The following is a 16,881-nucleotide window of genomic DNA, read 5'->3' as shown; positions in this document are numbered from 1 at the left end:
AGAAAAAAAATGAATTTTGATACATCAAACTGTTATTCCTAGTCACACTAGATGTGTGTCACGCTTTCAATGTGACACGTCATTAGCTTAACTGGTCTGTTAGATTAAAGAGATCAAACATTAATATAATATATAGTAGAGGGATTCCGTTAATTATGTTAGTAATAAAAGAATCCAACTAATCAAGATCCTAATAATATAGAAGAATGTTGGGTGCTTGTCAAGACCAAATTGACAAAAATTAGGTGCCTCCATTTTGATTTGTTCTTGTGCTTGGAGTTCGGGTTTTTTTAAACAACTATAAATTATACGGATAATTAAGGTAATTAACTCTAAACTAAAATAAAATATAAGATTTCAAGCACTATATATGCCAACAGGATGGTACAAACTAAACTAAAATATAATTAATTCTAAACTAAAATAAAAATGGTGTCTAGAGATAATTTGACTTTTTAATATAAATTAATGTTTTTTATTATTATTAATGTGGATGTCCAGACCAGTTTGCGTATACCTTGACTAATTTTACAAACTCTAAAATTAATGATTATGTAAACTTTCAATAATCATCATATTAACAATTACATTGCTTGACTGAAACTGGAGAAACTAATGTTTTCTTTAATACTATAGATTGGAAATCCATCCTTTTTTAATTTGTGGTGCAAATGCAATGCAAAAATGCAGTGCCTCCTGCTAAGTCACTTGTGGTGCATTAATTTTAAAACGTGCGCGAAGTTGGCTATTGCTGTCAGTAGAGTTATTCTGATGATTGTATTTTAAATATATTTTATTTGAAAATATATTAAAATAATATATTTTTTATTTTTAAAAAATTAAATTAAAGAAAAAAAATATAAAATTTAAATTATTTTTAAAATATTTTTAAAACATAAAAATAATAAGATTATTAATAGCAAAAAGATTTTGGTTGTTGGTCCTTAACCTGCTGGTCCTTTAGATTTCAGGGCTGTTCAATTAGGGGTTTTTGACTTTTGGATAGATGGTTTTTTTTTTATTAACATAGATGTCCGGGTCAGTTTATATGTATTTTGATTAATTTCACTGATTTCAAAGTTAATGACTATGTAAGCTTCCAATAACCTTGAAAAAACTCAAACTCGTGACCATTGAAAAGTAAACTTAAAACCTGACCAGTTGAGCTAACTCTTGTGGTTATACAATTCTATCTTTTTATTATTAACGTGAATGTCCGGGTTAGTTTACGCGCACCTCAATTAATCTCACGGTCACATGGTTATACTATTCTTTTTTAGTTTAACGTGGGTGTTCGGGTCAGCTTGCGCGCACCTCGACTAATTGCTCATGTTGTGTCTAGCATAGCAAAACTGCACTGTATCTCTCTGTTTTCTTTTTTCTTTTCTTTTTTGTGTGATAAACACTGTTGAGTGATTTACATGGTGTGAACGGGATACGATGTTTCTATTCTTCAAAAGGTTTTGGAATGAATTCATGTGCTATTTGCTGCTAGGATCTAAATGAATAAGATATATAGAACATAAAATTAACCCACGGATTTAGGATGTCAGGAAGGCACTGCTATTGGGGGAAATCCGACAGATTTACTGAATGTTTTCCCATGCATTCAGTGAACTATCATTACCGAACTGCAGAATACAGAATATGTTTTCAGAAATTCAGTGAAAAAACTTCCCAAAAACAGACTGTAATGCCTTCTTCCCCTTCAGGCAATCAAGAATTTGCCCAAGTTACTTAGACAGATAAATTCATAAGATTTAGTCCGAATTTATATTATACATTCATTGCCATCCGTGACTCCTTACCCTTTTGTTTTGATTGCTGCATGTTGAAAGCCTGAGATGATCAAGGTGCTTGGTATCATTGCTCTCAAAACCAGTGATTAGTATGTCTTCACCCATAAGAGAGGATCTTAGAACTTGAATTCATAATTTATGAAACTCTCCCATTCTATAGAATTGAATATACTTAACTCTCTATTGTTTGAGACTACCCATGCCAATCTTCTTTAGCTCTTGAAATGCATGTGTGGTCTCAGCATCAAAACCACCTGCGAACTGAATGTTTTGACATAAAGGTTAGTAAGACAGGTAAAATCTCAAAAATGAGCTTGAGGGAATTCAATGTTTACCTGGTGTACACGATAGGCAAATCTAGCTCCTTGAAGCAGAAGATTCTCCTCTCCTGAGCATTCATTAAGCTGCAGCTCTTTAGTTATCCTTTTCAAGTAATCCTTGGCTAGCCTCAAAGAACTTAATTTCATCTGTTAACAATATCGAGACTGTTAGTTGGAGCTGTGTCTCTGATTTCTTATTGGGAGTCCATTTTAAAGTTGTTTTCTTGGTAATATTTGTGTAAAAATGTTGGCAGATATAGGAAACCCTTCTTTGGAGTTCTTCAAGATGAATCCATTACGAGATGCAATATGCAAAATCTAGAAAATGCAGTGGGGGGCATCAAATTATCTGCATAAAATTTTTCGAGTGGCCACCAGATTTTTCTATCACTTGAAATTTCACTTATGAGAAGCCATTTTTCTATTCCGCTACTTCGATTCTAGAGAATGCAGGAGGCTAGACCATCATGTTTATCATGCTTTTTTGCTGAGAATCTTTTCTGGTGTTATTCATATTACCAAATGACGCACTTCAATCCCTTTAAATGGGAAGAAGCAGTTTCCTTTATAAAACACGTGAACTTCAGTTTATTTCTGTAAATGTCAAAAGTTTTGGCCTGTCAAGTTGTTGTTCTAATTTTCTATTAATTGATGATAATTTTGTTGGCAAGGTATTGTCATGAGTTGAAATATCATGCTTCGAGGTGAAAACCAGCTACATGTTACCTGATCAGGCTTCAACGTAAAAATAAGCTACATGCTACCTACCTGACCGATCAACCCTGTGTTCAGCAACCATTCCCATGGGATCTGAAGATCCCTGTATCTCTTGATCATGCTCTCTCTAGTCCTTTCTGTATTGTTTACACTTCGCTCCAACCTGTAAATTTGATGTTTGATCATGTCATTAATTCATGGTATTGAGTAAAAACAGGGAGTTACTGCAATTTAGTTTGTACATGCTCGCCTGTCTTGCAATGCTTGCATTCTTCCCAGGGCTCGGATCAAAGGCTCTTTTTTATTGTCCTGGAATGATGAAACTTCAGACTCGAGGTTTATTAGGTCTCGGTAGTTGAAAGCAGCTTCTCGCAAAGCATCTGCTTTTCGTTCTGGCCATTGTGGGAAATGCTTCAATACTGCCCTTTCGTCAACCAAAGATGATAATTCATCATCCAGCCATTTCACAAATGCCTTAACATCAGATATTTCTTTGAAGGCTGCAGACTCCACTTCTTTGATTAGGAAATTGATAAATTCCTTCTGTTTTTCCACATCCGATTTTATCTAGCCAATGAGCATGCATTTTGTCATCAGTGAGTAACAATTTGTTAAAACAATGAGAAGAGAAGTTTGCAACTAACTTACAGCAGAAAGATAAGTGGAACGATTCTCAATTTCTCCAATCATGCTAGGAGTAAATGCAACCACTGGAATAGCCGCTGAATTGATTCTGTTCTCCATGTGGACATCTCTCCTTGTAACCAAACGATAGAACTCGGCGACTTCTGGCACGCGGCGCACTGTTTTTGACCCAACAGACATCTTCGGTGGCGGAGGTGGAGGTGGTGGTGCTGGTGCTGGTGCTGGTGCTGGTGACAATTTATTGCTGTTCACTTCCTTGGGTGATGAAGGGGCTACAGAAGTAGGCCTTGGTGGTGGATTTGGTACTTTTGCCAGTTTCTCTTTTCTTGATGGTAATTCCTGTATGCTCGGTCTTGGACTTGAATGTTCCTCACTCACTTTGACAAAATCTGATTGTTTCTGCAGAAATACATCAGTTTTGCTGCTGTCAATGGGGTTCTGTAACTTCTTCCAAAGCATGGATTTTCTCTCATTGTCGTGTGCTTTGAGTGAACTTATCTGTGCTTTTAGACGAACTACTTCCTGTTGTAATTCCTGATTTTCTTTCTCCAGAGAATCAGTCCTTAGCAGAGCAGCTTCGACTTCTTTCTTGAGGTAGATGATCAATGATTCATCCTCTTCTTTCCGCATTTTACTCTCTCGTTCTGCTTTCATCAAAATAATAACAGAAGAAGATTGGAGTCGCATTCAATAGCTAGATCCTTCCCCTTTTATTTAATGATCTTACTTTTGAAGCAAGGTATTCTCACCTAAGCCTGAAGAGTGATGCTCAATAGAATACCCCTTAGTATGCTTAGAAATGGCACTCCAGGCATGCCGAACATGGTATCCTGGGCAGGGTATTTCTGACTTTTTGTGAACCAGAAATTGTGATTTGTTATACTTCCCTCTTTTGCAATTTGCAGTGTAGGTGAGGAGTTTTCTTTGATTTGCTGGCTATAGTTGTCCCTAGGAAGTTATGTTAGGTGCAACATTAAATTCTCAGGTCAAATTTAACTCTTTCCTCTATTTTATTTCGCATTATTGATTGTATATGAAGTTCATTTACCCTTGACATCCTGATAGAATTCCATTTTCTTGCTGTGGCATAAGCTGTTAGGCTTCATCAATCCAAGTTATAACATCACTTGCATATCTTGCACGTTGTGCTGTGAGGCATAGCACGAAGCAGCAATTGAGATATGACTGATTGCAAACTCCCAACTGCCCATGTGTGAACTTCCTTTTCTACTCTCCATTGTACATGTGTAAGCCCCAGAGTGGGATGGTGGAACTATCAGGTCAAACCAGGTTTCAATTCTGAATTCTTCTCGTGTTGATCTCCATGAACTTTTCTAGAGGTCTTGATCGCACTGCATTGCGTTTGTTATTCTTTGCTTGTTAAGCAACGTGGAAAGTAAAAAAGAGCTGGGAAATGAAGCACAGTAAAGATGCCGACAGTAGTTCATTAAAGAAAAGAAAAGGCAATGATAAATACAGCCTACCAGAATAAGTTTTTCGTCTTTTACTTTGTTTTTTTTCCCCTTACTTTTAAAGGAAAATGGATGGCAGCTATGCTTCAGGTTTTGTTCTTGAAGTAGCCTGCCCTTTCGTAGGCCTTGGTTCTATGTCATGATACAGTATGTCTACAGGTTTTATTCCTGAAGTAGCTTGCCCTCTCAGAGGCGTTGATTGTAAAATGTTACAAGGGTTAAATTAGCGATTATACGAGTTAAAAGTAAAGAATATCTCTGATGGTGAAGTTTTATTTCCTGTGGTAGTTGAAGAGATGGAGAATGTTAGAATATCACCATTTTGGTAGAGACCGGAGAAGATGTACCGGGTTTATGAGGGATCCTGATAAAAATCTTTGTAAGACAATTCTACAGTAATAGAAAGGAACATCTAAGCGCAATCACTATAATGTACTTCTGCCTCAACGTTAAGAGAAAAAGTAGTCCGACCAGGAGCTGCAGGAGCTTGGTGTTGCTTTGATTTTCTTCAAGTCAGCTTTTCTTTTTCTTTTTCTTTTTTTTTAGGAGGCCCCATAGCCATCATTGGTTCGTAAATCGAATTCCCTATTACTTGCTGATGACTTGAGAAGCGTTGGAAGGATGGTGTGGGCAAAATGTGTCCTGTTTATAATAGCATGATTTGAGCCACAAGATCTTGATGGGCAATTCATTTGTGAACTATATTGATGCCCGAAGACCAAAGGAAGTTCTGTGTCTTGTATTTATCTACTGTATTATTGGTGCTTTCTGTCATTGTTCTCCTATAAAAGTCTCCTCCATTAATGGCTGGCTTAAGTAAGCATGATTGCCTTGCAAATAGTAGTTTGTATAGTTTTTTACTTCACGTGTGAGAAGGTAAAATATCACCTTCCAAATCGGTGGGTGGCTAGGCAAAAACAAAAAAGAAACATTCACAAGTCTCTGTCTCTCTCAATTTTTTTTTCCCTTAAAAACTATTCTTGCGCTAATTTTATTTGTTTTTTTCCCTTAAAAACCATACAGGTAATCCTTAAAGAAGAAGAAGAAGAAGAAGAAGAAGAAGAAGGTGGTTAATGAATCTACTGCTCTCAATTTCACTAATCAATCCCACAGTTAGGAATTGAACACTCTGACCTTTTTGTACAGCATTTTCCATGTCCATTATGGAGAGCATCAACTAAACCTGTGTAGTTACAGTTCTTGATTACATTGTAAGGCCTGCCATGGATTTCAACTTCTATGGTGTATCCACCATTGTATATTTGGAAGATGATGCTTTTTTGTCCGATTGCATCATCGCAGAAACATCTTGTGCTGTCATCTGAAAACACGAATTCTATTAGCTGTACGCATGTAACATTACACAACGCATTTTCTTTTTTCTTTTATTTTTTTTTCATTTTCATGTATGCTAGTTGTGTATATTTTTATTTTTTATAAAAAAAAAATTGTATATGTATGTTTTTTCAATATATTTTTGTAATTTAAAAAATATAAGTTCAAATAAAAAAAATGAAGCATATATATAATTAAATAAATCGAGAACTGTATATACGAATGAATAAATAAAAAGTTATTAATGATATCTAAAAATAAAATTTAAAAAATAAAGAAACAAGTGTAGATCAATTTTTTTATTAAAATAATTTTTCTATTTAAGCAAACGATAATAGAAATAGACACACAAATTAAATTGATCGAATAAAATAACAGGGGGGAAATAGCATCATGCAAGGTTGCGCATATTATAAATATTATCTGAAAAATAAAATTTTTATTTTCAAAAATAAATTTCATCCATACAAAAGAAAAAAAATTATAGATGAAAAACTCTTTAAATTTAAATGCATAATTAAAAAAAATATCGTCATTAAGAGGCTTTCCAAATAAAATGAAATAGAGAAGAGGTACTAATTTAAATATAAATTAGAAAAAAAAAACCATAAAAAAGAATTAGAAAAAAAAAAAAAAGCAAAGGTCAAGCATCGTAGGGCTGGGCCTGGCAAGCCCGCACAATTGGACCCTTAATTTTTTTGTTTGCAACTGGGGCAAACGAGTTTGCCCAAAACTTTTTTGAAAAAAATAAAACAGACAACACGCTATTTGATTTACCCAGATTCAGGCCACTGTGGTGGCTAAGAAATCAAGGTTTAAGTTTTTTTTTACCCAGAAACCTGTTTTTCAACTTATTTTTTACTCAAAATACCTTTAAAACATTGTAAGAGCTATGAAAAACATATCTATGGCCTCAAAAAACCTGAAAAGCTGCTCCAAAAATCGAAATAAACTCGAATCTAAAAATCAATTTGAACTCATATTTGTTTTGTCACGAACTTTAAAAGTAAAAAAAAAAACACCTAATATGAACTCTCCTTATCAAATGTAACCATTTGACACAAATATAATTTATTTTAGTGGTCTAAATCAGTGTTAATGACACTTTCTCTCTCTACCATCAGAATATGGCAACCCTTCTCTCTCCTCTCTTAACCAGGAACTGAAAAATAACAAAAATAAACTTTTTAACCAAAATCGAATTGGAAAAATATTGATGTACTGAAATTGTATAATTTACCTGATTTTTAAAGTTCAAGAAACAAAGTGCATCTTTTGTGAAAATTATGATATGTCACCCATATTTGATGCATTTTTTCATTTCGATCCTTATTTTTTCAATACCACTTTCCCATAAGAAATTAAAATCAATTGACCTTCAATTAAAACTAAATCGCTGGAAAAAAATTGAGAATCAAATTGAAAAAACATGAAATTTTACATAACTCATCCACAGTAATAGGTGAGATGATGAACAATTGAGCCTTGCATAGTAAAAAACTCACACCTTTTAAAGTAATACTTAATAATAAGACCATTATATGGCTAGTAACTTTATAAAGTAATGCTAATTGTATAGAGGGATCATATATGCATCCTCGATGAATATTTCAATGAATCTTTAGGTTTTTTTTCTTATTGGTTATAGATTGGACTTGTATTTTGTGGTTAAGGTTATTTGCAAAACAAAAAATTTGATGCTTAAGTCAGTTTGGGTTTTTTATTAAGTTGTTAAGCATGTTAGAAAAATGAAAAAGATGAATAGTGTTTTTTTTTATAGGTCTTGGGATATGGTAAGTTTTTATATATAAAAAAAATTGTTACATAGATTATCTTTATCTTTCTTAAGAAGAGAGACTAAATTTAGGACGGTACAACTATTTGAAAAAATAATAAATGATTTTTATTGGTTTATAAAATGGTACATAATTAGCAGTGTAGGTTGTCTAATAAAAATGTTTGCGTGAAGACAAGTAAAATTTATGGGATTGTGTGGGAAAAAAGAAGAAGAAAGAATTTATGAGATTGTGTACAGAGAAATATAAAAAATATCCATACAACAAAAGAAAGACTATGAGAAAATATGAATAAAAATATGCAAAATAAAATAAAATCTGCACAAAAAAGATCTGCGTTTTTCCCGCAGCTGGGCTGCACCTGAGGACATGCCCAAGTGATTGGGCTGTCCCAGGCAAGCAGCCCAGCTCGCCTGGGCTGTCCTAGGCTAGCGGGCGTCGTGCTCGCCTGGGTTCTGCCCAGGATAGCTGGATCAGGCCTTTTGGTTTATAGTACTGTTTATCATTGGTTTGTAGGCCTTTTGGTTTAGAGTACTGTTTATCAGGCCTTTTGAACAATTAACAATCTAAGAAATAAAATGAAAGGTCTTAATGAAAATTATAAAAGAAAAAATAATGCAAACCAAAAAATACATTAAATGAAAAGAGATCAGGTGGTTCTGAGCCTGGCTCGAAACTACTCTAAAGTAAGGTTGTCAATTCCGTTCTGTTTCATCCGGAATGGCCGAAACATTCCATACCAATTTAAAAAACAAAACAAAACAGAACAAATTTCATCTTATTTTAAATCTCGGTCCGTTCCGGATTTTTCGGCTAAATTCCGCCCAGAACGTTCCGGTTTCATTCCACATGTTCCGTTCCGCTCTTAAAAAGTCATTGAATCAAATTGAACCTTGTTCAATTTAATTAATTAAATCACCCAATTATAAAAAGCTCTTTTTCATTACTATTTTCAATAACAATGATATTAATAATAATATTGAAAATTATTATTACTATTTTCATTAACAATGATATTAATTTTTTAAAATTAGATTTATCACTAATATATATGGTTTATATTCATGTTGTTTTTTTCATGTTTATACTTTGTAGGAATTTGAGCAAAACAATGGATGCTTTAGATTCCATTAGCCTTGATAACATTAACCTAACTTTATATTTAAAATATTTGTGTTAAAACATTTTACTTTCATAATATTTTGATATTTTGTTTAAATTGAATTACTTTAAGTTAAAAATCTATTTAATCTTGACTATTTAGAAATATTTTAAATTTTGAAATTATATTTGTTTGGCATTGTGTTTGTATTGTATAATTTATAATTAATTTATCTTGAATTTGAATTATGTTTGTTGAATATATATATATATATATATATATACAATACAACTCTGAAATGACACGTCAAAATACTCCAAAACTGAAATATTCCATTTCAATTATAAAAAAAAAATAACTAAGAATTGATAACCTTCCTCCAAAGCACTGAGAAAACAAACACGCTAGCAATCAAAAGTGCCAGCTCACGTTGGTTTATTATTCTTTTATGTGTAGGGGCGAACGATCCCCTTTTTTTTATATTATTATTATTATTGGTTGGGGCTTGCTATAGTTATTTCAAGACGCTATAAATATAGTACTTTTAAGTTACATAAACTGTAGAATATTTAACTTATCATTGAGTAACTTAACTAATTAATTATAATTATATATAGTTATGCTAATTACTAATATTATCAACTAAAAAAGTATATTGTTACTCTAATGTATCGATATATTTTATATATGCAATACAGAACCAGTGATAGGGACGCTATAGTAGCTTATTACATGTTGATTTTTTTCTTTTTTCAGCCAACCTGTGGTGCAGTGTGACAAAACAGATGTACAGAGTTACATCAACATCCAATGATATAAAGCCACATATATTTATTTATTTATTTTATATGTATGTTTTATAAAAAGAAATTGCACGTAATATTTTTGTTGTAACATATTTTTATTTAGATGAAGGTGCAAACCAAGAAGGTAAAAACAGCATGAAGGAATCCAATACCAAGTCAACCCGTCTTAAGGTTCGTAAACTGTTGAAGTCTTTGTGATTAACAGAGCAATTCTTCTAGCAATATCATCAATCATTCACGGCCCCCGTTTGTTTTAACGGACTCTTTATATTTCAATTATTTTTCTCAATTTTCACTCCCTCAAAGAGTCGATATATTCATCTTACCTCTTCAAGCTTTCATGTTGGTTTTCTGGAACTGAGTAGTTCTTTAATTTATAGAAACTCAAATCAATAAAAATTGATATTAAATAATTTAGCAAATTATGTAAGACAGTTTTTGCACTTTTGCAATTTCAAGTTTGTGAGCTTCATTGGTTTTCTTAGTCCCTTATATTGCTCGAATATCCAGATTTAGTCCCTAAACAATAAAATCTTAGTGATTTGACCCAATATCTCATGGCCAATTTGGGAAATATTTCAATTCATCTTTTACCCCCCTTTATTTACTTTTACTCACAATTCTTTTTTATGTTATTATTTTCAATTTTTCTCCCACCTGACGAGCTAGAACCATACAATAAACTTTAGGAGATTGTTACCTCCAGCATTCCCTAAATTACTGAAAGTTTATAATTTTCAATATGCATGCATGTGTTCTGTACTCAAATGTTATGGAGAGCTAGGCAAAGAAATTGCTGTTTGCATTATCCTTTCTGCTATCCGTACCACATTGTCATCCTTTCTGCATCAACAGACAACAGGCGATACGACAAAGAAAATCCTCCATGCTCGAAGAGTTGCAATAATTCATCAAGTCCAGTTGCAACATTTATCAGCAAATGTTTCAGAATGGCATTAACTTTCATGTGCATGTGTTATGTTAGAACAGCCAGCAATTTCAAGAAATAAGACTATACATTTTCTAGTAATTGTTGGTGATGGTGTTATATGGTGTTTAGTCATCAAACATATAACCCATATGAACAAGCAAGGTGTGCCATGCAAACCTGTAAAGCCTGGATTCAAAAAGGACTAGAAAGCTCTCCATTCTCTAGGCTACTATCCGGACTGTACTCGATATCTGTCACCGTAATGAACAGTGGTCTTCTTTCTTTCTTTTTTCCCCTCTAGGTGTAGAATCTCCTAATCGCTAGTGTCCCTCCTGTAGAACTTAGACATAATAAATCATGCCAACCTCCAGCAAGGAGGTGTGAGGCACATTAAGAATAACATCAGGTTCTCTAGAATTCTTGCTCAGAAAAGTGTATACCACATTGATTGCAATTTTCTTGATGATAGAGGATGATTTCTTTGCCTTCGCGTGGGAATGCCCAAGAATGTAAGCAACACCAGACTCCTTAGCTTTCAGTATTTGCAACGATTCGTGTTTAAGTTGGGTATTTTCTAGACGTTCACTGCCAGTTTTAGCCACTTCTGCTTGAATATCACATGAAGACGGCACCATTTTCTCCTTGTGACGTGAGTTTGTATAGGGGTGCTCTGAAGCAACAAAGCCTTTGAAAGCTGTATTTTCAAATTCCCCAAATGATTCGCTTGTCAGTTTAGATGCACTTTCTTCCTCTGTTTCTACAAACTGAACTATTCCGGATACCAGTCTGTTCTCAAAATCATAGTTTTCCTGTTGCAGATCTTTGTAACCATACCTTACAATGCACCGAAACATGCCATACTCCTTTGGGCCGACCCTACTGATGAGCAGCCGTTCATTTTCACTGACATGAGGAACTTGAACAGATTTGACACAGACAAAAACTAGCACCTGATGGAAGGCAGGCAGGTTTGTTACGAAGTGTCCAAAAACAGCAGGGACTCCAATAGCCAGGTTGGAGTAAACCAAACCTATTCCAGGAACACGGACCATGCCCAGGCTAGGTCCAAGAGACACTATCCTATTCATCGAAACCTTGTTCTCCACATCAAATTGGTGTTTCTTCATTGTTCCGTAGTTCCATATGTACATCACAACCATAAAGATCAAAGACAGCACAAGTGGAATCCACCCACCTTCTGGCACCTTGTAAACAGATGCTGAAATGTAAAGCACTTCAATCGATCCAAAAAACAATAAGAAAGCAACTGCAATAATTATTTTTTTCTTCCACACAATTATCATCACCAGTGCCATCAAGCAAGTTGTCACGAACATAACAGTAGTGACAGCCAGACCTAAAAACCAAGGAAAATTATCAAATTTTATTTAACATAGATGAATGCATAAAGATAAATGATAATTGTAAATTATTTTTATGGCTGATATATTTATACCATATGCATGGCCCATCATGTTAGTGTCTCTCAATCCAATTGTCACAGCCAAACAAAGGCACATTAACATCCAATTGACCTCTGGAATGTATATCTGCCCATATATTTTGCTTGAAGTATGAACAATTTTCACACGTGGGAAGCAATTCAGGGCACAGCACTGACTTATCATGGAAAATGTAGCTGATATTACAGCCTGACTTCCTACTACAGCTGCAAAAGTTGCCACTATGAACACTGGCCAAAACACAGATTCTGCAGAAAGCATAGTTACATTAACACAAGAGAAGAACCAATAGCAATCTTCAACTTTGGACCTTAGTTTAGCTCTTGCCTGGTATAGCTTTGTAGAAGCTTCTCTGGATATCTTCATGGTGCCTGGAAAGGAATGCAGCCTCACCCATATATGCAAGAATTAAGCAGGGATATACTACACAAGTGAAGGCAACCTAGAAAACAAATTTCAGGTGTTCAGATTAGGATAGAGACATGGTTGAATGATATAAGAAAATTTAGTTTTGAATGCCTGGTACATAACCAAGTTACCTTTATTGATGATGAAGAAAAATGGCCCAAGTCTGCAAACATCGTCTCCACTCCTGAAACGCATTCCAGAGGAAACTAGTTTTAGTACCTATATGTAGCCCAATCGTCAAGTAAATCACTATAACCATAAGGAAGTGTTAAAGAGGTACCTGTAATTGAAAGGACCACTCCTCCTAGTGACACCCATCCCTCAGTGCCAGTATTTTTAAGAAACTTCAGCATGTAAATGGGAGAAATCGCACAAAATACATGTCGATTCCACCGGAATATGTTGTATATTCCAATGCTACTAATACACAGAAGCCATGCCGTGACAATAGGAGCAAACAAGAAAGCAACTCTGTTTGTTCCATGATGCTGAAGAGAAAAAAGCCCCACCAGTATGACACACGAGATTATAACTATGTAATCTGAACACAGAAACATCAAATCTAAGTTTATCTCACAAAGATGGCCTTTAAGCAGTAATATATTTCTAGACAGTGATGAATGAATATGGACTTACTCTCATGGAGTCCAGTGATTTTAACTTTGACCCCTGAAACTGCTGAAAGGACTGAAAGGCAGAGGTATGCAAATCTCAGTACGAATAGGATCTATTCTATAAATCAGACTAAGATTCAGAGTTTCAAAAGGAGGGAAAAATATCCAGAGAGAAAAGGAGCATATCCTAATGTCATTGCGTTTCAGATTTGACATCCAAGTTATACATGGACATAAAACTATTATTAAGTCACACTGCCATCAGCATTCTTAATTCTATACAAAAAAGAAAGGCACCTTTTCTATACCTACTTCATCTTGTTCTGGCAAGAAAAATATCAACTGCCATCAAGATTCACCATCCCTAAGTATTCCAATTTAATATGTACTGCATTTTTGCCACAATAAGAAAAATGTTATAGATTATATGTTCCATGACATTGGAAGAAATTTTTCCCCTTTCAGTGGACATCATAAGAAAATTTAGCATAATTTGACTGTCAACAGCCAATCAGTATGAGTGTTCCTTGGGTACTTATGCTCCTAAGCAAAAAGGAGAGGTTACATTGAATCCCGCTACCTGATATTGTAGGGGTGAGTACGCCATCACCAATTGCCATACACGTCCCCAAAAGAACAAAGATCAACAGCATTTTGTGAAATCTTGGATGCTTCTCAAACAACGACTTCAGAGCAGAACTCTGCCATGTGTCTGCAGATGCTTCTGTTGCATAGGTAGACAACTTTTCATCTGTGGCTTGTTGATTTGGTAAAATGCTGAGTTTCGCATGTCGGCAAAGAAGAGAGTACAATGCAAAGGTACCACCTGCACAATAGGTGCAAAGCTGGCATCAGTAAGCTGTCTTTCTCCCTTGTCCAAATCTGCAGCCATTGAGCTTCAAATTAATAAGTTCTATGGGAACTAGCACCTGGTTTTTCCATAGATGGATGTGTCTGGTATTCAGAATGAAAACTCTACCTGAGTTGTGCACAACTGCTACAGTTTCAACATTTAGAATGCTGCTGTGTGCTAAAGGGTGGTGCTTAGCCTAGTCCAAGCATCCCATTTTCAGAAGAAAAGGGGAGAGGGATAAGAATGCAGGGGAAATTTCTTAGGGCAGGTTTTTCACAGGGTGACAAGTCTGCTTCTCGGTAATTGCAGTGGAATAAAATTGGGGCTAAGCCCGGGCAATGATTTATGCATATATATTTCTCTGAGTTCTCATCATATTCAGAATAGGATACAAATCGTTTGTTCTTATCCTGCATAATTCTTTTGTCACAATTTTGATAAGGTTGTGTACGACAAACCATTAGTAAGCAGTTGAGGAAATGAGAAAGCGCTACCTTCACCGTTGTCATCAGCTGACATGACAAAGAATATGTATTTGACAAGAGCGATGAGAGTAAATGTCCAAAAGATAAAGGAGAGCACTCCATAAATTTCCTCGTCATCCTCATGAAGGCTCAACTTCCCAGAGAAAGTGGTCTTGTAAACGTAGAGAGGGGATGTACTAAGGTCACCGTAAACCACTCCAAGACTTTGATAAGCCAATGTGATCACGCTCATGCAGGATGCCCTCTTTACATTCTGATTCATAATAGAGTATACTAATAAATTCATGATGCATATGAAAGAAAAATTTAGGACAAACAACATTATAAGGTAAAATTATCTTTATATGCAGAAAATGCAAAAGGTTGATGACCCTATTTTGAGCCAGAAATGAGAAGCACTATTCAAGCCTGTTTGCAGTCTTTTGAGGTTCAACGCTCTATTCCTATCCTCAATAGACAAAATATGCCACAGCTTATCACAAATATGCCTGAAGAATAACAGTGGTAAAAGCTCTAAATTATGCCATATATTTTTTTTCACCTTTCAAATGAACCTATCTGACCCAAGTAGACATCAAAACAAAATTTGAAAAAAAATCATGGGTGCAATCTTCTTAAATCCATCCAACATTTAAGAATTAAATACACAGGGGCTGGTTAGAGAAGCAGAATCTACCAATGAATTGCATGAGTCACCATCACTGTGAAACTTGCTCATGAAATTCACTATCATCACCAAATACTAAAAAGATACAAAATCTACTGCAAAGGAACACGAAATAGAAAACCCCGCCAATTCATTATTATACATCAGAAATTTTTTAAAAAGAAACCATCTTTAGTCTTACAAGCAAACATTGAACTAAGATTTCTTGAAAGCTTCCGTCAGTGGCAGCATTCACAACGCCATTCAACACATACTCCACAGTATATGAAACTGAAAAACTGCAATAAAAAAATCATGGTCAATTGCAGAGTACCTGTGGAGATATCCCTTGCTCCACAAATTCTGCTGGTGGGTTCATGGCTTTTTGTCTCCGAGTGAGCGAGAGAGATGGCCAAAAAGGTTGGAACTTGGAGGGTGAAAAGCTGTAAAGGAGAATATAAAGAGAGAGAAGAGAGAATGTAGGAAGAGAGGCAGCAGCAAGTAGTGAAGAGGCAAGTGATGCGTGTGCACCAAAGAGGTTGCAAAATGCATTCAATGCTCTTTGTCCCTCTCTAGTCTCTAAAATTTTGTTTTTTTTAAACAAATTTATCTAAATAAAGCCTTGAAACTCGTAGAATTATACAAGTAAACAATCTAACAAAGTTTAACAAGAGATATATAATAAATATAATGGCAGTTGCAGTCTTGCAGGGGAATTGTATTCTCTGGAATTCTTTTGCTCTGGCCCAATGGCTACTGTCATTGGGTGGGAGTTACCTTACTGTGAATGTCAAGAAAATAAAAGGTTACACATTGGGGTGGGGATTGAGGAAGGAACGGAAAATATCTTATTCAATTAAAGAACTGACCGTTTGGAAAGTGAACTTTAAGAACATTTTCCGTTTTTAAAAAAAACATTGGTGAGGAGAGAATTGAGAACATTATCCCTTTCGTTTTCAATTCCACTGATGAGATTAAGGTTTTGCGGGAACGTTCTATTTTTAATAAATGAGATCACTTTTTTATTTTTAATAAAGATTAGTTTTTTTTTTAATTCTTAATAAGTGAGGTGATTTTTGTAATTTTACATGAATTTTTTTTCGTGTCATTTGTTTGGCTTTGCGGTCTCCTCTTGTTTTTTGAAATTAATTTAAATTATTTTTTATTTTAAATTAATTTTTTTATATTTTTTAATTATTTTAATATATTAATATTAAAAATAAATTTTAAAAAATAATATAAAAATCATTATTCTGATAAGCGAAAAAACATTTTAAAAAATAATATTTACCTCATTTTCAAAATGCCCTTGTACATGAAAGAAGATTAAAGTGGTGTTTGAGGATGTGGTAGCAGTTATGTTTTTAAAATGTTTTTTTTAAAAAAATATATTAAAATAATATTTTTTTTATTTTTTAAAAATTATTTTTGATATTATTATGTTAAAATAATCTGAAAATATAAAAAAAATTAATTTAAAGTAAAAAAA

At 34.3% G+C, this 16,881-nt stretch overlaps 2 protein-coding genes across 2 annotated transcripts; both read right to left on the bottom strand.

Moving 5' to 3' along the window:
* Positions 1 to 1,566: 1,566 nt before the first annotated feature.
* On the bottom strand, positions 1,567 to 5,884 carry LOC7475009 (protein CHUP1, chloroplastic). The gene is made up of 5 exons (XM_024608289.2): positions 3,485 to 5,884; positions 3,087 to 3,403; positions 2,888 to 2,999; positions 2,135 to 2,266; positions 1,567 to 2,060 (listed from the first exon to the last, which is right to left on the bottom strand). The coding sequence occupies exons 1-5, from the start codon at positions 4,166 to 4,168 to the stop codon at positions 1,980 to 1,982; spliced, it is 1,326 nt and encodes a 441-aa protein (XP_024464057.2). The 5' UTR covers positions 4,169 to 5,884; the 3' UTR covers positions 1,567 to 1,979.
* Positions 5,885 to 10,860: 4,976 nt separating this feature from the next.
* On the bottom strand, positions 10,861 to 16,248 carry LOC18102064 (potassium transporter 1). The gene is made up of 9 exons (XM_024608227.2): positions 15,727 to 16,248; positions 14,756 to 14,999; positions 13,989 to 14,234; positions 13,431 to 13,481; positions 13,075 to 13,335; positions 12,926 to 12,978; positions 12,714 to 12,828; positions 12,380 to 12,634; positions 10,861 to 12,280 (listed from the first exon to the last, which is right to left on the bottom strand). The coding sequence occupies exons 1-9, from the start codon at positions 15,769 to 15,771 to the stop codon at positions 11,265 to 11,267; spliced, it is 2,286 nt and encodes a 761-aa protein (XP_024463995.1). The 5' UTR covers positions 15,772 to 16,248; the 3' UTR covers positions 10,861 to 11,264.
* Positions 16,249 to 16,881: the final 633 nt, after the last annotated feature.

Source organism: Populus trichocarpa, chromosome 9, assembly GCF_000002775.5.
Source record: "Populus trichocarpa isolate Nisqually-1 chromosome 9, P.trichocarpa_v4.1, whole genome shotgun sequence".
Classification (NCBI taxonomy): domain Eukaryota; kingdom Viridiplantae; phylum Streptophyta; class Magnoliopsida; order Malpighiales; family Salicaceae; genus Populus; species Populus trichocarpa.
The sequence above is the reverse complement of the archived record's forward strand: the minus strand, read 5'-3'. Positions and strand labels throughout refer to the sequence as shown.

Coding starts and splice junctions, on each gene's coding strand:
- LOC7475009 (XM_024608289.2), bottom strand. CDS start 4,168: ATGCGACTCCAATCTTCTTCTGTTATTATTTTGATGAAAGCAGAACGA. Junction 3,000..3,086: donor ATGCAAGCATTGCAAGACAG/GCGAGCATGTAC, acceptor TCAAATTTACAG/GTTGGAGCGAAGTGTAAACA. Junction 2,267..2,887: donor ACACAGGGTTGATCGGTCAG/GTAGGTAGCATG, acceptor TATTGTTAACAG/ATGAAATTAAGTTCTTTGAG.
- LOC18102064 (XM_024608227.2), bottom strand. CDS start 15,771: ATGAACCCACCAGCAGAATTTGTGGAGCAAGGGATATCTCCACAG. Junction 15,000..15,726: donor AGCAAGGGATATCTCCACAG/GTACTCTGCAAT, acceptor ATTATGAATCAG/AATGTAAAGAGGGCATCCTG. Junction 12,979..13,074: donor AGTGGTCCTTTCAATTACAG/GTACCTCTTTAA, acceptor AATGCGTTTCAG/GAGTGGAGACGATGTTTGCA.